This window comes from Microcebus murinus, chromosome 16 (assembly GCF_040939455.1).
Source record: "Microcebus murinus isolate Inina chromosome 16, M.murinus_Inina_mat1.0, whole genome shotgun sequence".
Taxonomy (NCBI): domain Eukaryota; kingdom Metazoa; phylum Chordata; class Mammalia; order Primates; family Cheirogaleidae; genus Microcebus; species Microcebus murinus.
This window is the reverse complement of record NC_134119.1, coordinates 37,561,438-37,581,634: the sequence shown is the minus strand read 5'-3', so window position 1 is coordinate 37,581,634 and position 20,197 is coordinate 37,561,438. Positions and strand designations below refer to the sequence as shown.

Sequence of the window (20,197 nt, the reverse complement as noted above, 5' to 3'; positions counted from 1 at the left end):
CAGCCAGAATATGCATTTGTCTTCAGAAAGTTGCTGAGCAAATGGAATTCTCTGGCATGTCCTGTGTCCTGAGCTCAGACTACACTCTGCATGCTGAGCAGAACATCTGGGGCTCACCACTCCAGTCTTTCCAGGCAAGAGCAGGCTTTGGTGGGCATGGGAGGGGGGCTTGCCTGCCTCTGCTCCCGGTAGAATAACTGCAGAAACAGCAGACAGCACTGGGGGCCAGGGAACATGCCAACTTGAGCAAGTCCCAGAGAATCCCCTCTGCTTGTCCTGTAGTCATGGAGACAGCAGGTGTGCTGGGGAAGAGCCTTTCCTGCTAGAAGATGAGACAGGGGCGTGGCTCTTTCCCAAATATGTCGTGAGGAACGACAGCAGGATATATTTGTGCACTCTGATGGTAGCAAAGAGAAGAGGGCGTTTTCCCAACAATCCTCTCCATTTCCAGGAAAGCTTAGTGATCGACCGACCTCGTGTGAGAAAGCAGACCAAACACTACAACTCATTTGAGGAAGACGAGCTCATGGAATTTTCAGAGTTAGACAGTGACTCAGATGAAAGGCCCACGAGATCCAGGCGCCTCAATGACAAAGCCAGGCGCTACCTTCGAGCTGAGTGCTTCCGGGTAGAGAAGAACCTGCTCATCTTTGGGTGGGTATTGGCTCTGCTTGGTTTTGTTATTGTTCTTTCCCCCTCTGCTTTTCAGTTGCTGAGATTTGCCCAGGGTGTCTTTCTAGTCAGCTCTGGAATTACGGGACTGACGGGGGTCTGTTGGAGCAAGAGAGAACTGTCTATCTTCCCAGAGTCTCCCTTAGTCTTAATATGCTCTGCAGCCATGGTGTAGAGGTGCTGTGATTTTCTCATTACTTGTAACAGCAAATCTTTCATTTGCTGTCTGGTACTGATCTCCTGCCTCTTCCCCCTAATAATATATAAGGAGTCAGTGCAACAAATGTAACAGTCAAGGTATGACTTGTATGGGACTCTAGCAGAAACAGAAGGTTCAGCTTCTGTGAGTTCACCATTGCTTTTAAATACTGCAGCTGGACTCTTTTAATTCAAAATTTATTCCTCGCTCCTAGTATTTTGGTACTTCCCTTCTTAATATTCTAGTGGCCATATGAAGCTCTCAGTGTCCAATGTGCAGATCACCTTAGTGACATTTGGGGTACTACAGTCATGCAGTCCTCAGAGGACTTTTGGGACATAGCCCTCAGGGTGATTAGTAGACCCAACAGACCCAGCTGAGAGTGAGAAGTACTCTGGGCTCTTGTTTGCCTGCTGTTGGGTGGGTGCATGCAGGACCCTTCCTCCCTCCAACAAACACCCTTCTGTATTGTCACTGTCAGCTGGGGCCGGTGGAAGGACATCCTGACTCATGGCCGATTCAAGTGGCATCTGAACGAGAAGGACATGGAGATGATTTGCCGTGCCCTGCTGGTGTACTGTGTCAAGCATTATAAGGGGGACGAGAAGATCAAGAGTTTCATCTGGGAATTGATTACACCTACCAAAGATGGACAGGCCCAGACTCTCCAGAACCACTCAGGTGAGAGGTGGCAGGGCCATGCCTTAGATATACAGCTCCCTGCACCTTCATTCCCTCTTCCTTTGAGGGGCCATATTGCTGTGCTTTGGGGAACTTTTCTTTCTCATATCTATTTCAGAATGTTACCTGAGGGAAGGATGGTGATGCTTTCAGTTCTCCCTCAGAATCATCCAGTGTTGTCTGTGACATTTTGTTTAAGTACAGTTGGGCCTTGTTGAAGAGTTCCAAGCCAGTCCTGCCCACTAACCTGAGTCTCATGGGGCTGCTTCCCTGGATTGGGAACTCACACCTGTGCTCTTTGACTTGCCTTTTGCATTTCACTATTCTGTTATTCCACCTCTCTCTGTACTTCTCCTTCCCTATGCTTGGCCAAAGCTCTCATTCAAGTTTCAGGTGTTCCTTTTCCCCCCTCTAGGATATACAGTTCCCAAAGGGCATAGGTTGAGTTACACCTTTCTTAATCTTCACAGGGTACTGAGTGAGCTTTACTGACTGATTGAATGGTCCCAAGGTTTCTTAAATAGGGGACTAGGCACATCGCCTCACCACCATCACTGCCTATGTGTTGAGGAGTAGGTCCCTCATCCAGGGCCCACCCAGCTCTGTTCTCACAACCATGCTTGAGCCCCCTTGGCTCACCTACTTGCCCTACACTTTTCTGTTCAGGGTTGTCTGCCCCAGTCCCCAGAGGGAGGAAGGGGAAGAAGACAAAGAACCAGCTGCTACTCCCAGAGCTGAAGAATGCGGACTGGCTGGCCACTTGCAACCCTGAGGTGGTCCTGCATGATGATGGCTACAAGAAACATCTCAAACAACACTGCAACAAGTGAGTGTGCCCCCTCCCATCCCCTGGTGGCAGCCCTCCTCAGATCTGTCCTGACTCCCAGGAAACTGCTAAGGAGACCAATTATTGCTCTTGTATTACTTTCCATGCAAGGTCTGGAAAGATAGGATATGGGATCTTTGGTCTAAACTGGGTAAGGATTCAACCATGTTAAAGCTCCTCTGACTGACCCCTTTAACAATATCTCTTCTCTTCCACAAGACCATACCTCTCTCTAATGCATTGTGTGCCCCTGAGGGTTTTTCTAATCTGACTCTCAAAAGCCAGTCAAGGTACCCTCTTCCCTGAGGTCACATTAACAAGAGCAAAACACTGGCCTCAGTGGCCACTACTCTGTCTCCTGTGCCAAGTTGCTTCCTCTTCCAATTTGCTATTGTCATCCATGGCCTCCAGCTATTTGATAGACCTGTGTTTGAGATAGTGCTCTTTCTGTCTGTAGGCTAACAGCTGGGGTGGGGGTGGGGAAGGCAGCAAAAAATAAAAGTGATTGAAAATGAAACTCTTGTTGTGTAGTTTAGACTTGGGAAGTTGGGGCACTCAGCCACAAAACAGTGAGAAATTTGCATATAGATATTTGTATCACTGTACAATGTATTTGACCCTTAGAAACCATCTAATCCGTCTCTAGGTCATGCAAGAGTTATCTCTCCAGCATTCCTGTAGGAAATGGCAGGACCTCTGTTTGCATACCTGGTTATTAAGAGTTTATTACCTTAAGAAGTTTTTCTTGGTTTTTTTCTCCCTCCTTGTAATGTCAGCTTAATGATTCTGTAGTTGTTGGGTTGTGGTTTTTTGTTCTTTTACAGATAAAATCTAATCCCTTCCTTTGATTATTCCACATATTTGCAGATAGGTAGAGTTCTCAGTACTATAATAAAACTACTGTACACAAAAGTACAGGCTCTTTGGAGATAGTAGTAAGCACTCAAAGTGTTGGTTATTATTAGTAGAATATTATTTAGAGGCATTAAATAGTCACGAAAAGAATTTTTAAAAAGGTAAAAAGCACTGCTTCAAATCCAAACTAAAAGAAGTCGAGATAGTGGTTATCTGTTGGGGTGGGCAGTGACTGGAAGAGAATACTAGAGGGACTTAGGGGAAGAGTTCTGCTTCCTGATCTAGATGCTGGATATACATGTGTGTTCCATTTGTGGGAATTCATGAAGCTATGCATTTATGCAGTGTGCACTTTGTGGAAGTATAATGTGTCTTTAAAAGAAAGAAAGAAAAAGAGATACCACCACCCAAAATATTAGTGAGTTGTTTTGTTTGGCTAAACCAGGGGTGTCACAAACCTGCACCAGCTGTACTTCCCTTTGAGTTCAGACACCAACTGGGAGGAGGTGGCTGTCTGTGAGGAGTTGTCCATCTGTCCTCTGAATTGATTTGCTTCCCATTTAGAGGAAAAGTGAATACTATTGGCTTTAAATGTTATTCTTTCACGCTACAGATATTGCCAAACACCAATACATTTGCTTTTCTTTTTAGAGAAATGGAAACAGCTTCCCCTATTTGACATCATCAGGAAAACCTTCCTCTGATTGCACTAGATCTCAGCAGGCAGGACTGTGACATTCTGTTCCAGTTTTTACTAAGGAGCCTGTCATACCATAGCTAGGTTTAAGGATCAGCAATGGTTGTAAATTATTAGAGAGTTATTAATTCCCTGGGCTTAAAAAAAAAAATCTCAAAATTATTTGAGTTGATTGACAGCTGAGGTAAGAAGTGGTATACCAGAGATGTAACACTTCTTTCCAATCTTTCCAATATATTTGGAAAGATTTCCATATATTGCTTTCTTGCATATTGCTTCGTATCACTAAGTTCATGAGTTTAATTTTTTCACATTAATGCGTTCACCTTTCATAGGGTACTTTTGCGAGTCCGGATGCTGTACTACCTAAAAGCTGAAATACTGGGGGAAGCAGCTGAGAAAGCATTTGAAGGAACTCCTGCCAGGTAAAGCAAATCAGCCTTACCTCTCAATGGTAAAGAATTAACATAAAGTGCCTGTTCGAGGAGCTAGCTAAACTTCCCTGTGCTTCAGGAGGCCCATGTTCCCACCCTGCCCAGGACCAGTTACCCAGATGGTCGAGTAGGCAAGGCCCTCTTTATTTCCTGATTATACCAGTGCAGGCTATCTTGTTCTCAAATAGTGTTTGAGATCCCTGTGTGTTGAGGCTACATATTGAGCCAAGATGATCTGGGTGCTATTTTAGACATTCAGTCATCTATGATTCAGTCTCTTGGGGGAAGTTCTGCCTTCAGATGACCAATATATTGATGGCTTTTGCTGTGTTTCTCAAGTAAAGATGCACATCAGATCTACCGTATACATATAGATCCCAAGGTCCCACCCTACACCATCTGGCAATGAATCCTACAAGTGGTGCTTCAAGACTCCGTGTCAGTCAGTCTAAGGTGGAGCCTGGAAATAAGTGCATATGCTTAAATCACTCCTGAAGTGTTTCTCATGCAAAGCCCTGGTTGAGAAACATTGGCCCACAGCCCTCTGAATTATCTGTTTTTTGTTACTTCAGCATCTCAGCATGCAACTAGGAATGTGACTTAATACCAGGGATGGGCCAGTAGCTTTTGTTTTGTGTCTGTGTTGAAGGAACTCTTGAGTCTACTCCCTTCCTTCCGTAGGGAGCTGGATGTGCCTCTGCCTGACATTGACTACATGGAAATTCCAGTGGATTGGTGGGATGCTGAGGCTGATAAGTCCCTTCTCATTGGCGTCTTCAAGCATGGTGCGTATTTTCAGTGAATGTTTTCTGTTCTGGATCAGTTTCCCCACTTCCCCCCAAGGCACTCTTTGACTAAGCTTGGCGTTTTCCTGCAAAACGCTGTAGTCCCACTACACATCCTTCTTATATGGTAGATTCTTCTGGGAATTTCGACCAGATGAATATGTGGCTTATGGTAATACTGTGAATATTTTATTGTTGAGGAACTTCAAAAGGGCAACTATAGCCACAAAGAACTTGTTTGGTGTGTGTCTTCCTCACTTTCCTGTCTACCATTGTCGGGGCTGGGACTACCTCTAATTAATTCTTAGAGTCCCAGTGTCTGCCGTAGTGTCTGACACATAGTAGGCACCCAGTGTTTTTTGAGTAAAGAATAAATAAATGGTGGGAAATGCCAGGTTTTAGCATTTCATATGTATGCAGAATTCTAAAGTTTTTCTAGATAATCAGCATATTCCTAGTGTGTATCTTTTGCCCATTGGCTTAAAAATCTAAGCATAGAAGATGGCATGGACAAACTTTTTTTTAATGTGGTAATCAAGAGACTAAAGAGGACTAAGAGGTTTTTGAATAGCTTGGAAAAATTGAAGGAAGTGCCCCTTCACTTCTCTCACTGTTTTAAGCACCTGCCGTTGCTTTCAGTGAACTGCCAATTGTTAAAATGAATCATGAAAGTGATAGTTGCCCATAATATGCCTGATACACACCTTCCCTGCCAGGTGAATCAACAGAAATTTTAAACTGGGTAGCAGGATTTAAAATGGAAAGAGTTAGGTAAACCTGCGTTTAGCTGTCAACTCTGTCACAGAGTTGGCAAGTCATAGCTTCCCTGGTCTATTTCCTCACCTGTATGGTGGAGGAGGAGGTAGTGTCAAAACACCCTACCCAGAGGGTTGTTTGGAGATTAAATAAGACCACCTAGGATGGCGTTTGGTACATAATAGGTGCTTAGTGCTTTTCTACTCCCTCATATTACTCTGCCTCTGGAATGTTGTTAACTTTCTAATACCTACTTTATAAGAGAATTCTTCAACTTTTACTGGGTAACCAGCTACATTTAAGTAACAACCATGCCTATACATGTTTTAATGTGGACTCCCCACCAAACTTGGATTCTAGTGTTAAGAATGCAAGTTTCAGAGGTGCAGTGCTGCTGAGAACTCTTTGTCAAACCGCTGGGATTAAGCTAGAGCAGTGCTGTCCAGTAGAACTGCATGCAATGATGGAAATGCCCTAATTCTGCACTGTCCACTATGGAAACCACTAGCCATGTGTGGCTATCGAGCATTTGAAATGTGACTGGTATAACTGAGCAACTATTTTTAATTTTATATAATTTTAATTAATTTAAATTTAAATAGCTACATGTGGCTAGTGGCTTCTTTGTTGGACAGTGCAGGGCTAAAGCTCAGTTCCAAAGTGGAAAGATATGTGTTTTCTGACTGTTAATCACAGGTACCACAGTGCAACCTAGACTTGGTTTAACCTAATTTTGGAAAGAACCCAGAAGACAACAGGCTGCTAGAGGCAGCCAGCCAGATTCCAGAACATCTGAACTTTGTATATATGGAAAAGCCTAGTGACCCTGGGTCTCATTTCAGTGGTAGTTTTAAGACACATTGCCAAATCTCTATATGGGGACAATGTGATGTGAAACGAGGACACCTAAAGTTCCAGCAGTATGGCAGACATAATTTACAAGCTTCCTCTACTTCCTCCCCCACCCCAACACACCCACCACAGATGTATAGGAAGCTGGGGTAAATTTGGGCTTGAAAGAAATAAGAGAAAACCCCCAAATGCAGAGGTCACTTAAAGCCAGAACTGAAAGCTTGGGGGCTAATATGACAGTGGACCAGAGGGACTGAGTCTTTAATACCCAACGTAGATAGGAAACATGGCTTTGGAAGGGTTGCCCCTCCAGGAAATAGAAGCAAGAAAAAGCTCTCTGGCCCAGGAAAGCAAAGCTGGAGGAACATATCCCCTAGAGATAAGGAGATGGAGATGTGAAAGAGATGAAACATGGAAGAAAAAGTTGAAGTTGATACTGAAATGGTAAAACAAGACATGCCTGGCAAATACAACAGCAATCTGGTATGGCAAAATCAATATCACACAAAAAGTTGTTAAGGGCCGGGCGCTGTGGCTCACGCCTGTAATCCTAGCTCTTGGGAGGCCGAGGCGGGCGGATTGCTCAAGGTCAGGAGTTCGAAACCAGCCTGAGCAAAAGCGAGACCCCGTCTCTACTATAAATAGAAAGAAATTAATTGGCCAACTGATATATATATAAAAAATTAGCCGGGCATGGTGGCACATGCCTGTAGTCCCAGCTACCCGGGAGGCTGAGGCAGAAGGATCACTCGAGCCCAGGAGTTTGAGGTTGCTGTGAGCTAGGCTGACGCCACGGCACTCACTCTAGCCTGGGCAACAAAGCGAGACTCTGTCTCAAAAAAAAAAAAAAAAAAAAAAAAGTTGTTAAGGCAAAAAGCATATTTTGGGAGAAGGAGGGTAGTTGGACAGTGATGATAGGTGTAATTCACCAGGAAGATGTAACAATCCTCTGGTGAATGACACAGCCTCAAAATATGTAAAAAAAGGACAAGAATCTGTGGATGCCTAAGACCTCTTCTCTCCTAGAAAAGGCAATTTGATATTGGTACTTTACCCACTAGTTTCTAATTCCTAATTAAGGTTTAGTGTGTTGGGGTTAATCAGTTGATCTCTTAGTGTCATATTATAAATAGCAGAGTCAACCCAGATGATGCATAAGGTCACTGCCAAACCTAAAACTCTTCTGCTCTATGAAGCTGTTTTAGGGGGGTATAAGTTAATCTGTGTTTCCTGAGCACACCTGTGAGACCTTAAGATAATGCCTCACCCATTCCATTCAAATTCTCACAGATTGCCCATTGAGGTGAATACCCAGGAAGGTGATTTGTGTAATGCCTAAAGTGCCTCCTTATGGTACAGGGTGAATTTGGCAGATATGCTTTAAAGAAGGGAAAAGGCTAACCTGGGTACTCAGTGCTGCTGGACTGGTCTTAAGCCATCCATGCAGACTCTGGATGGACCAGATCACTTCAGGTGGATGGTTACACTGGAGTCAGCCTAGAGTAGGTTGCTCAAGTGCCTCATGGACCCATCCTCTTTGACACCTTCTAGAGTCCAAATCAGACCCTTCCCCTGGCTCTGTGCTGCCCCTCAGACGTTCCACAAGCATGGGCTTAGCTCTGTCCTCATCTGGGTAGCACCTGACCACCCCTATGTAACCTCAGCCCTCATCACATCGTAACCAATCCACACAACTCGTGTTACCCAGTGACAATCAGATTCCCAGGTACCCAGCAGCTGGTGAAGATGTGATATTCAGCCATTTTCGAAAAGCCAATCTGGCGTTCATTCTTCAGGGATGGTGTATCAAGAAGCCCTTTCAGCCTTTCCTCCATGCCTTAAAGTATGAACTGTAGTATTGCAATCATACCCTTTGTTAAGAAACACACAACTGTTCATTGACTAAGGTTTGGTGAATCTTTTAGGCCACCCCAGACACGGCCTGCTACAGTCCTGTTAAATGAGAAGCATATAGCCATAGTTCCATCTCCAAGCTGACCCTATTAGCATTAGCTGAGCCTTTGGTTGGGGATTGAGCCTGCAACAAGAAGGCCCCTGTGGCAGACCTATACTGAATGATGGTTTTGACAGCTCTCAGTTGTGTTGAGTGACTACTGTCCCTCCACATGAAGCTGGGTTCGTGACATATTTTTCAAGACAGGAATTTTAGTATTTTTGTTCCTATTCTTAGGAGTCTATAGACTAAGTGAAAAGAGGCAGGCAGCCCACACCTCTCAAGGCCTGTCATGTTGCTGTTTATGTCTTTGTGTTGCTATTACAGCTCCTACTGGTCTCTTTTCAGGACAGTTGTTGGGGTTTTTTAGGAAACTTGAATCATTCACTCTTCCTTGCCTCCACCTTCATAGCTAATTAAGTAATAGAAATGCAGAATCTGTCTCTAGACTTCAAATCCATACATGACAAGAGAAACTTTCTACTCTGTGGGCAGGCACATGAAGGATCCCAAACAGTTAATCTCCCCCTCAATACAGTAGTAAAGGGAGATTTTTATCATCTTACCTTCCAGAAGTTACCCATCTTTTCACAAGTATGAGCAGATAAGAGATAATGGCAGGGATCTCCTTAAAACAACAAGAATATTGGGGAAATTCTTTTTGATGTGAGCTAAGGCAGGAACCTTGGGAGAGGGTAAAAGAAGTTCTTCCTACAGTGATAATCAGAAGAGAGAACGCGGGCAGACCTTACTCATCCAGTCAACTGTTGAGTATATATAGTGTCAGGCCCTTTGCTAGGTACTGAACATGTAATGATGAGCAAAAATAGATAAAGGTTCTGTTCCTAGGGAATGGACAGTCTCATAAGAGGGACTTACAGTAATCAAGTAATTGCCCTAAGGAATAAATGACTAGAGAACCTGAGGCAATGTGGTTTCTCATGCTATATGCCTCATGTGGCAGCATCTGTTGTGAAGATGGCAGGAGAGTCACTGTGGATTAAAAAATGGAGTCCCACACACAGCTAGCTCCTTGGAGAAAAAGTACCAGGGACTCTCTACAGCATGAAGGATAAGACTGCATCAACAGTGATATGAGAGTAAGATCCAAGATAGAAATTAAAGACCCAAGAAAGTAAAATCAGGTTTGTTCTGTAAACCAGGCTGGTTCTCTTTTATGTTCAGCTCTTCCATCACCTGTGATTGGGTCTTTCTCTAGATTGACATTGTTTGCTAGGAGCAACATTGAAAGGGTTTTGATGATTGTGAAGGAGTTCCCCAATGATGGTGGAGTCCAGTCTTTTATGTGGCCAAATCCTATCTCATTGTAAGATTACATTAAGTTCAAAAATAATAACAAATTCTCATGCATGGACTTTTTTCAATTAAAGGTGACTTTTTGGCCTGGCATGGTGGCTCATGCCTATAATCCTAGCACTCTGGAAGGCTGAGGTGGGGGGATTGTTCAAGGGCAGAAGTTCAAAACCAGCCTGAGCAAGAGCGAGACCCCATCTCTACTATAAATAGAAAGAAATTAATTGGCCAACTAAAAATATAGAGAAAAACTTAGCCGGGCATGGTGGCACATGCCTGTAGTCCCAGCTACTTGGGAGGCTGAGGCAGGAGGATCGCCTGAGCCCAGGAGTTTGAGGTTGCAGTGAGGTAGGCTGACACCACAGCACTCTAGCCCTGGGCAACAGAGTAAGACTCTGTCTCAAAAAAATAAACAAATAAAAATAAAAGTGACTTGTTTTTCATTGTTTTGCCACCCTTTTGAGGTCCCTTTATTGGGTCAGGTACTCTCTATGTTATTGACTTTGGGATGTGGTAAAGAGCAGATTCATGGCCCTGGCCTGTGTGGATTAGGATTCCATACTGAGTTTGTGACTACAGAGGTGGTAGGTCCATATTTCAGCCCTGGCATCCATCATTTTGTTCAGCTTTCCTTTGTAACACATGGGATAAAAATGAACTATAATAAAAAAGCCCCGGCCGGGCACAGTGGCTCACACCTGTAATCCTAGCACTCTGGGAGGCCGAGGCAGGTGGATTGCTCGAGGTCAGGAGTTCAAAACCAGCCTGAGCAAGAGCGAGACCCCATCTCTACTATAAATAGAAAGAAATTAATTGGCCAACTAATATATACAGAAAAAATTAGCCAGGCATGGTGGCACATGCCTGTAGTCCCAGCTACTCAGGAGGCTGAGGCAGGAGGATCACCTGAGCCCAGAAGTTTGAGGTTGCTATGAGCTACGCTGATGCCACGGCACTCACTCTAGCCTGGGCAACAAAGCGAGACTCTGTCTCAAAAAAAGAAAAGGAAAAAGCCCCATTCAAAACATAACAAGATGTTCATAGTTGAAGGGGTAGGGGAAGAAGTTGCAAAAACAACTTTTCTGATTCCATTTGCTGTTGGAAAGCAGCAAACAGGTGAGCGTTGTATTAGCTCTACCTTGTATCTTTTCTATAAGCTTTCATTTTTTGGTCATACACTACTCAAAGGTGGTCTGCTTTGGCTCCAGGATTTTTCCCTGATAGGAAATCTTATATATGGGAGCTGGTTAATCTTAAAGTATTTTGTGTGTGTGTTTCTATTTGATTGATTGATTGATTGATTGATTTTTACTTAATAAGAGAAACAAAATGAGTGTCTAAGGCCCAAGACAGATGTTGTGAGTTCTGACGTGACTGCTGACATTTCTCATTACTTTTGATCAGGTTATGAGAGGTACAATGCCATGCGAGCAGACCCAGCACTTTGCTTCCTGGAAAAAGTCGGGATGCCAGATGAGAAGTCCCTTTCTGCAGAACAGGGTGTTGCAGATGGGACCTCGGACATTCCTGAAAGGTAAGAAGCCATGTGGGTGAACCCTGATGTGACATGCCTTGCCACTAATCTGTGGCCCCTTTCACATGCATTCAGCACTATTCATATCTCTTCCTTAATGTCTGGCATCTCCCTTAAGCCTTGCTGCACTGCCACTGCCTTCCAGAATTGCTACTTTGGTTATACCTTACTGTGCCTCAGACCTGTTCTTTGACTTCTAAGCACTTTGAATCAAATACCATTTCCTGTTCTTCATGAGTTCCTCAGGCTGCTCACCATCCTGCCCAACTTTTTAACCAGGCCTGTGTCTTGTCTGGTCAGAGGATTCTCAGGGAAGAATTCAGACCTCTCATACCTAGCAGAAAGCTAAGAAGAGACTCAAGTCCACGCTTCCTGACTTTGAATTTCACCAGATGAAATTCTAGTATTATTTAAGGATTTCATGATCGATGAATAAGGTGGATTTAGGGGCTACTACTTGACAGCCGTGGCATTTCAGCCTGTCCATGGATCATGTACCAAAAAAGTATAGAAGCATGCCATTTGCCTAAGTTTTATTTAGTGGCATAACCCCAAAATGTATAAATTCACAGGAAAGCTAAATCAACAGCTAAAAAGTATAGTTCTCCAAAATATGTATATATTTTTAAAGATAGCATTTATCTCTTAAGCTTATGTTTGGTAAGCTTTTAGTTTGATCTTCTCTCCAAAAGTAGCAAATAGGATTTTACATTGTGGCCAGGCCTAAGAGGGTGGCACAGACAGGAGCCCCTACTAACCATCCACTCAGACTAAGAATAAAGTGTGAAATGCATTTTCCATCTGTCTTTAACCCCTGATGAAAACTTTGGCTGCCCTAAAAGTGTTTCCTGTAGACAGATAATAAAGATGCATTCTGGGAGATGTTATCAAAGGCCCAAATGACTGGTTATCCTAATGTTAGATTCACTGGTTCAAGGAAAACACTCTCTGGATGAGGTACCTGAATGTGACATAAAGCTTATATTTTTGTGGGGTTGCTTGCTTTCTATGATTAAACAATGAAGGTAGGAAATTTTCCTGCCTCTGGGACTTGAACAGCAAGGACAAGAATATTTCAAAGTCAGTTTTTTGAGACAGTCTTGCTCTGTTGCCCAGGTTAGAGTATAGTGGTATCATCATAGCTCACTGCAACCTCAAACTCAGCAATTCTCCTGCCTCAGCCTCCCAAATAACTGGGATTACAGGTGCAAGCCATGAGGCCTGGCTAATTTTTCTATTTTTAGTAGAAAGGGGTCTTGCTCTTGCTCAGGCTGGTCTCAAACTCTTGAGCTCAGGTGAACCTCCTGCCTCGTTCTCCCAGAGTGCTAAGATTATAGACATGAGCCACCGTGCCCATCCTCAAAGTCAATTTTAAAAGGAATCATGAAAAACTGATAGGCATCAGCAGTACTTAAGCTCACAAGAGAGAAGGTAGGAAGCTGTAAGGGTCTGATGGTAACTAGGGCAAAATGCCCTTCCCTTCTCAGCAGTGGCAGAGGAGTTCCCTTTAAAGGAAGTGACTTTTAAATGTAAGTGATTCTATGGGAAGACTCTTCCTACTGTGGTCTAGGGTTTGGGACAATAGGCCTATGATTTGTGAAGCCTTTAGTCTCAAGAGTCTGTCCTTTTGGCTGGGCACAATGGCTCACTCCTGTAATCCTAGCACTCTGGGAGGCCGAGGCTGGAGGATCGCTTGAAGTCAGGTGTTCAAGACCAGCCTGAGCAAGAGTGAGACCCCATCTAAAAATTAGCCAGACGTGGTAGCCCACACCTATAGTCCCAGCTACCCAGGAAGCTAAGGCAGGAGAATTGCTTGAGCCCTAGAGTTTGTGGTTGCTGTGAGCTAGGCTGACACCACAGGACTCTATCCTTGGTGGACTCCATCTCAAAAAAGAAAAGTCTGTCCTTTCATCATAGCCACATACTAAGATAACTCTTGATGGGCAGTAATTACCTTTTTTCTTACAGTAGCCAGCCTCTGAACTTGCCTGAGTAGATCATGAGGCTGCAGTCTCATCGTACAGTGTCAGTTGAGTATAGGTCCTTGCGCGTAGAAGAGATGACACTGTTTGGTGATAGTTTCTCTCATTCTCATTATCTCTTGAGTTTTCCCAGAAGGGAGGGAAAAATGAAGATTTTGAGTGCCTGCAGTGGAAGGGATCTAGTTACTATTGGCTTCCTATATCCAAAGATGCAGAACCCTCAAATATGGAAGGCCAACTAAGTGACCTGAGCATCTGCTGATATTGGTGTCCTCAGGGGTTCTAGAACCAGTCCCCCCACAGATACAAAGAGCTGGCTCAGTAGTCTCCATTTATCCATGGGGAATACATTCTACGACCCCCAGTGTATACCTGAAACCTTATAGTACCAAACCCTTATAAATTAGGCACAATAAGAGATTAACAATGGTAGCTAATAATAAGATAGAAAGTTGTAACAATATATTGTAATAAAACTTGCCAGAATATTGGTCTCTCTCTCTCCCAGAATTTCTTAATGTTTTCGGGTCATAGTTGACCAGGGTAACAAACTGAGGAAAGCAAAACCATGGGTTGGGTCGGTGGGTGGGAGCACTGCTGTAACTGTTGAGTAGTATGTAATGCTTTTTTTACGTTTATTTAGAGGCAACACAGATAAAGAAGACAATGCTGAGGACAAATTAGATGGTCTCCAGAAACAAACGGTAAGTCACATGTGCTGTATTTACCACATGGTCTTTCATATCAAAAGAGAAATCCCCATCTTGGCAGTGGTCTTGGGGACCTTCATTGCATTGTGGCAGTTGTACTACATTTTCCCCAGCATTTTATTATGAAAATTTCAAACATACAGGGTGCATTGCATTTTTATTCTAATTAAACTTTTAGTTTTGAGAAAACTGTGGATTTCAGTTACAGTTGTAAAATATGATACAGAGAGATCACATGTATCTTTATCCAGTTCCCCCACTCCCATAGTGACATCTTGCAAAATTATAGTACAGTATCACAAACAGGGACTAACACTGATGGAGTCAAAATACAGGATGTTTTCATGAGCACAAAGATCCATCATGTCACTGTCTTATAACCATATCCACTTTCTTCTGCCTTTACCCGACAACCACTAATGTGTTCTTTGTTTTTTTATGATTTTGTCATTTTAAGAATGTTCTGTAAATGTAATCGTACAGCACGTATCCTTTGGAGATTGGCTTTTTTCACTGAGCATGATTCCCTGGGGATTCATTCAGGTTGTTGTCAGTATCAGTAGTTCATTCCTTCTTATTGCCGAATAGTATTCTTGGGATGGTTGAACCACAGTTTGTTTAACCATTCATCCACTGGCATCTGGGTTGTTTCCGTTTGGGGGCTGTTGTGAATAAGTCCTCTATGATAAAGATTTGTATATAGATTTCTGTGTGAAAGTACACTTTCATTTCTCTGGGATAAATGCCCAGAACGGTAATTACTGGATCATATGGTAGTTACATATTTGATTTTTTAAGAAACTGCCAAACTGTTTTCCAGAATGCCTGTACCACTTTACATTCCCACTAGCAATGTATGAGTGGTCTGCTTTCTCTGTGTCCTACATCCTTACCACTATTTGGTGTTGTCACTGTTACTCAGTTGAGCCATTCTGGTATGTGTGTAATAGTACCCCATTGCGGTTTTAATTTGCATTTCCTTAATGGCTAATAATGTTGAACGTCTTTTTGTGTGCTTAATTGCCATCTGTATATCTTCTTCAGTGAAATGTTTTTTTATGTCCCTTGCCCATATTCTAATGTCATTGTTTTACTGTTGATTTTTTTGGGTTCTTTGTATACTCCGAATAATCATCTTTCATCAGACATGTGGTTTGCAAATATTTTCTCCCACCCTGTAGTTTGTCTTTTTATCCCATTCACATTGTCTTTCACAGAGCAAAAGGTTCTTATGTTGTGAAGTCCCACTTATAAACTTCTGCTTTTATGGATCATGCTTGTGGTGTCAAGTCTAAGAACTCTGCCTACCTATAGATCCTCAAGATTTTTTTTTGTTATCTATCTTGTTTTTTGTGCGTTTTAGTGGTTCTAGGTGTTTTGTTATATACGTTAAGTATCACAGTCCACTAGCAGCATCATTTCACCGCTCAAGTAAAGTGTAGAAACCTTAATTCCATTTTTGTTCTTTTAGTCTCCCCCACTTAATAATTTTCTTAAATATTTATTCTATGTATATTTAGAACCATATCAGATAATGTTAATTTTTGCTTCAACTATAAAGCATAATTTAGAAAACTCAAGAGGAGGAGGAAAGTCTGCTATATTTACCCATATTTTTGTTTATCATGTTCTTTCTTCTTCCTGTTGTTCCAGGGTTTCTTCTTTTATTGTTTTCTTTCAATTTAGAGAAATTCTTTTAGTCATCCTTTTTTGGTGATCCTTTTAGGGTAGATCTGGTGGTGACAGTTCTCATAGTTTTTCTTCATCTGAGAATGTCTTAATATCCCCTTCATCCCTGAAGTGTATTTTCACCAGACATAGGATTCTGGGTTGATGGTTCTTTTTCTTTCAGCTCTTGAAAAATGTGACACTTCCTTCTGGTCTCCATGGTTTCTGGTGAGAAATCCACTGTCATTCATGTTGTTTTTTCCCTATAGGTAAGGTGCCTTTTCTCTCTCGCTGCCTTCAAGATTTTTTCTTTGTCTTTAGTTTTCAGATATTTTTGTGTGTTCAGATTTCTTTGAGTTTAGCCTGTTTGGAATTCACTTAGCTTCTTGAATCTGTAGGATTATGTCTTTTGCTAACTTGGGGGCATTTTCAGTCATTATTTCTTAAGTCATTTTCCTGTACCACCCTCTTCCAGGATGTAGATGAAATGAATATTAAATCTTTTGTTACAGTCTCAGGTCTCTGAGGCTCTGTTCAATTATTTTTTCTAATCTATTTCTGTGTGTGTTAGTCACATTGAATACTTTCTATTATTCTGTCTTCAAGATCACCGATTATTTTCCTCCTCCATTCTGTTGTTGAACCTGTCCTTTGATGGGGTTTTTTGTTTGCTTTTGTTTTGTTGTTTTGTTTTGTTTTCATAAGGAACATTTGTGATTGAATTTTTGGGGTGGGTGGGTGGAAGGGAAACAGGGTATCACTCTATTGCCTGGGCTAGAGCATATTGTTATCGTAGTTCACTACAATCTCAAACTCCTGGCTCAAGCAGTTCTCCTGCCTCAGCCTCCCAAGTAGCTGGGAATATAGATGCTTACCACCATGCTGCTGTTTTTTAAATTTTTTATAGAGACAGCTTCTTGCTATGTAGTTCAGGCTGGTCTTGAACTCCTGACCTCCAGCAATCCTTCCACCACGGCTTTCCACAGTGCTAGGATTACAGGCATGAGCCACTGTGCTGGCTCTGTTGAGGGATTTTTTTGGTTCTTGTTTTTTTTTTTCCAGCTTATTGTATTTTTCAAATCTAAAATTACCCTTTGGTTCTTCTTTGGAAGAAGAATCTTTGTTTCTTTGCTGAGTACTTCAGTTTTTCTGTTTTGTGGCAAACATTCAAAATGGTCCGTTGATGACTGCTTTAAATTCTTAGATCAGGTAATTCTAAGATCTGTCATGTCAATATTGGCATCTTTTATCTTTTTTCATTCACTGAGATCTTCCTGGTTCTTGGTATAAGTAATTTTTTACTGGAATCTGGACATTTTGAGTATTATATTGTGAGATTGGATCTTACTAAACCTCGTTTTAACTAACTTCTTCTGACACCTCTTTTGGCAGGGAATAGGGATGGGGGGGCTTTGTTTCTGTGAGAAGGGAGCAGAAGTTCATGTTCCCAATCTGCTCCTGTAACACCTGAAGGAGATGTTTCTCCTTACTGTTGGGCAGAGATGGAAGTTCAGCTCCCCACTTGGTCTTTGCTGGCATCATGGCTAGGAATCGGGGACCTCATTACTGTCTGTCAGAAATGAAAGTTCTGGCTCCCTACTTAGCTTTTTCTGATACCACTCCACAGAGGAATGGGGTACTCTGTTACCATCTGGAGAAGGTAGAAATCTAGGCTCCGGCTCCCACTCAGCCTTTGCTGGCGTGAGTTGAGTAAGCCACAGACTTTTCTGAATTTTTGGACTAGAGTATAGCAGCCTCTGATAAGATTTTAAATTATTGAAGCTGGCTAGTGACCTTAATCTCCGTAAATCTCTTTTCAGGAGAAATTCCCCTCCAGACCCCTCACTTCTCTGGTGCCTGTCAGAGCACACTGTACTTTTTGTTGTCCTCTTAAAATGTGTCATTCAGAGAATCGTAGAATGTTGGAGTTGGGAGGGACATTTGAGATGATCTAATCTATTCCTTCCCCTACCTCTCTCTGTTTTAATATCAATACCACTTTTGATTGGAAAATGATTGTATTAGTAGATTTCAGATGCAATTGGATTCAGTGAACCTACAGAGACCTTCTAAAGCAGCTAGCTAAAAGTTTATTTGGGTTTAAAATGGTTTGGAGCCTAGAATTATAAACAAAATCTTTCTGTATCAAACCTAGTATGTAGAGAGAATAACATTTCTTTTAACAGAAATAGTAATGAGAAATGGCACAACTTGCCTTAATGTAATGCTGTGGTGATAAGCATGCCTTGTCCATGCTGTGCTACAGTTCCTACTGCAGGTAACTGCGCTGTGTCCCAGGTGTTCTCTGAAGTACAAGGTCTGTGCATAGAAAGATGAAGTCACACAGATCAGAAAGAACTTGCAGGGAAATTTAGTGCCTATAATGGCCAAATTCCATTGTAAGAATAGTTAGGGACTGAGCAAACACTCTTCTTGGTGAGTTAAGAGTTTGAGGCTTCTCTGAACTGAAATACTAATATTTGTGTGTACAATACTCACACATTTACAAAGTACATTTCCCCTTCAGTTAGGCATCATTCTTATCTCCATCGTAGAGAGGAGAAAGCTCAAATAGTTTCAGTCAGCTGCAAAAAAAGTCTTACTGCCAGGGGACACAAGAGCAGTGTCTCCCCTGCATACATCTTTTTCTAAATCTTATGATCTTTCAATAATAAAATCCTTGAATTTTATGTTAATGGCGTTGGATGTATACCTATATTCTACATGAAGCTTATGCAAGAGTAGGATGCTTGATTTTCCATAAAATGAAAACCACTGTGGGTTCTGAGGTCTTTGCTCTGCCTTTGTACATCCTGTTACCTGAACAGAGAGCCCTGTGTTCTCCTCCTGGCAAACTCCTGTGTGTCCTTCAGTATTCAAAGGTCACCTCTTGCATGAGTTCCCCCTACCCAATTTGGGTCTGGCGGAGTTGGAGACTCTTGTTTCCTGCTGTGTTTAAGAGCACTTATCATGCTTTGTGGCCACCATTTATTTATGTGTCTCTCATAACCACCAGGTTGGACTCCAGAAGGATGAAGATTCCATTTTTTTCACTATTGTAACCCTGGAACCTAGCTTAGTTTCTGATACTTAAGAGATACTCATTGTTTGGCTAAATGAGAGAAGACAGCTCATTGCCTGTTGCATTGTCTCAAGGGTTTTGTAAGAGTATAGAAGAAATTTCCTGTGTCTGCAGGTCCTACCTAGTAGGTACTGCCACTGCTACCAGCTTGCCCACACCAAGACCAGATGGAGGAGGCAGCAAGTCTAAAAGGAGCAGCCACAAACAAGGGAGATCAGACCTTCTATTTTCAGATAAGGAAACAGAGCCCCACACCCTCAGTGTTAGCTGCTGACAGTCCTTCTCAGTCAGCCTGGTGTTCTTCTAGCCACCAGAAGCAATACTACACAGTGGTTCATCCTCTGAAGTCAGACCTCCTGTGTTCAAATTCCATCTTTTCTACTTAATAACTGTGTGTCATCTTGGACAACATTCTTAACCTCCTCATTCCACAGTTTCCTTCTGTCTAAAATGAGTTATTACAATGAATACATTTTTTAAATGCTTATAAAATAACATTTAGAATACTCAATACAGTATCTGGAACCTGACATGGGGCTCAGTAGCCCTTTGTTGTTAGCACATGCGCTGTAGTTGAAAGATAGAAATATTGAGTATCCAGTAGTAGGGACAGTTTGTCAATATTTTCTCAGTCCGAGTTATCCTTTGATGGGCATTTGCTCTGTGCCAGCATTTGCTTAAGCACTTTACATACATCTACTCATTGTGTCCCACAATCACCCTACAAAGTAGGTATTGTCTCAATTTTGCAAAAGAAGAAATGAGCTTGACAGAGATTAAAACAACTTACTTACCCAAGGCCAGAAAGCAGTGGACTATTGGACTCCAAACCACATGTGTTCTCAAGATGGTGAAATTGCTTATTATAACCAATCAGTGTTCTTTGTTGTTGACATTCTTGTTGTCGGCACTGTCTGGGCCTTTCACTGTGAAATGATTGATTCATACCTCTTCTAAGATGAACATTTCTTTCAAATCAATTCATGTAAGCAGAAGTTGAGGTGGTAAATGTTAGACTGCACAGTTCAGATGCAGGTCCTTCTGTGTGCCCAGAACTCTCTCTGCTACAGCACATTACACATTTTTACATTAAATTGGTTATTAACTAAAATTCTGACATATTGTTCACTTTAGTTACTGACAAACTAGGTCGTCTTTATTCTGTCATTTCTAGAGAGAGGACAAACCTCCAAGAA

General features: G+C 42.2%; 1 protein-coding gene across 3 annotated transcripts in view; it reads left to right on the top strand.

Annotated features, from left to right (window-relative positions):
- CHD6 (chromodomain helicase DNA binding protein 6) overlaps positions 1-20,197 on the top strand; it is a 203,002-nt gene that overhangs the window by 155,913 nt on the left and 26,892 nt on the right. For all 3 annotated transcript variants that reach the window (XM_076011121.1, XM_076011120.1, XM_076011122.1), the window contains exons 21-27: positions 452-654; positions 1,353-1,552; positions 2,219-2,378; positions 4,266-4,355; positions 5,046-5,149; positions 11,430-11,559; positions 14,185-14,245. In XM_076011121.1, the coding sequence (XP_075867236.1) occupies positions 452-654; positions 1,353-1,552; positions 2,219-2,378; positions 4,266-4,355; positions 5,046-5,149; positions 11,430-11,559; positions 14,185-14,245 (948 nt within the window). The remainder of the gene's footprint in view (positions 1-451; positions 655-1,352; positions 1,553-2,218; positions 2,379-4,265; positions 4,356-5,045; positions 5,150-11,429; positions 11,560-14,184; positions 14,246-20,197) is intronic.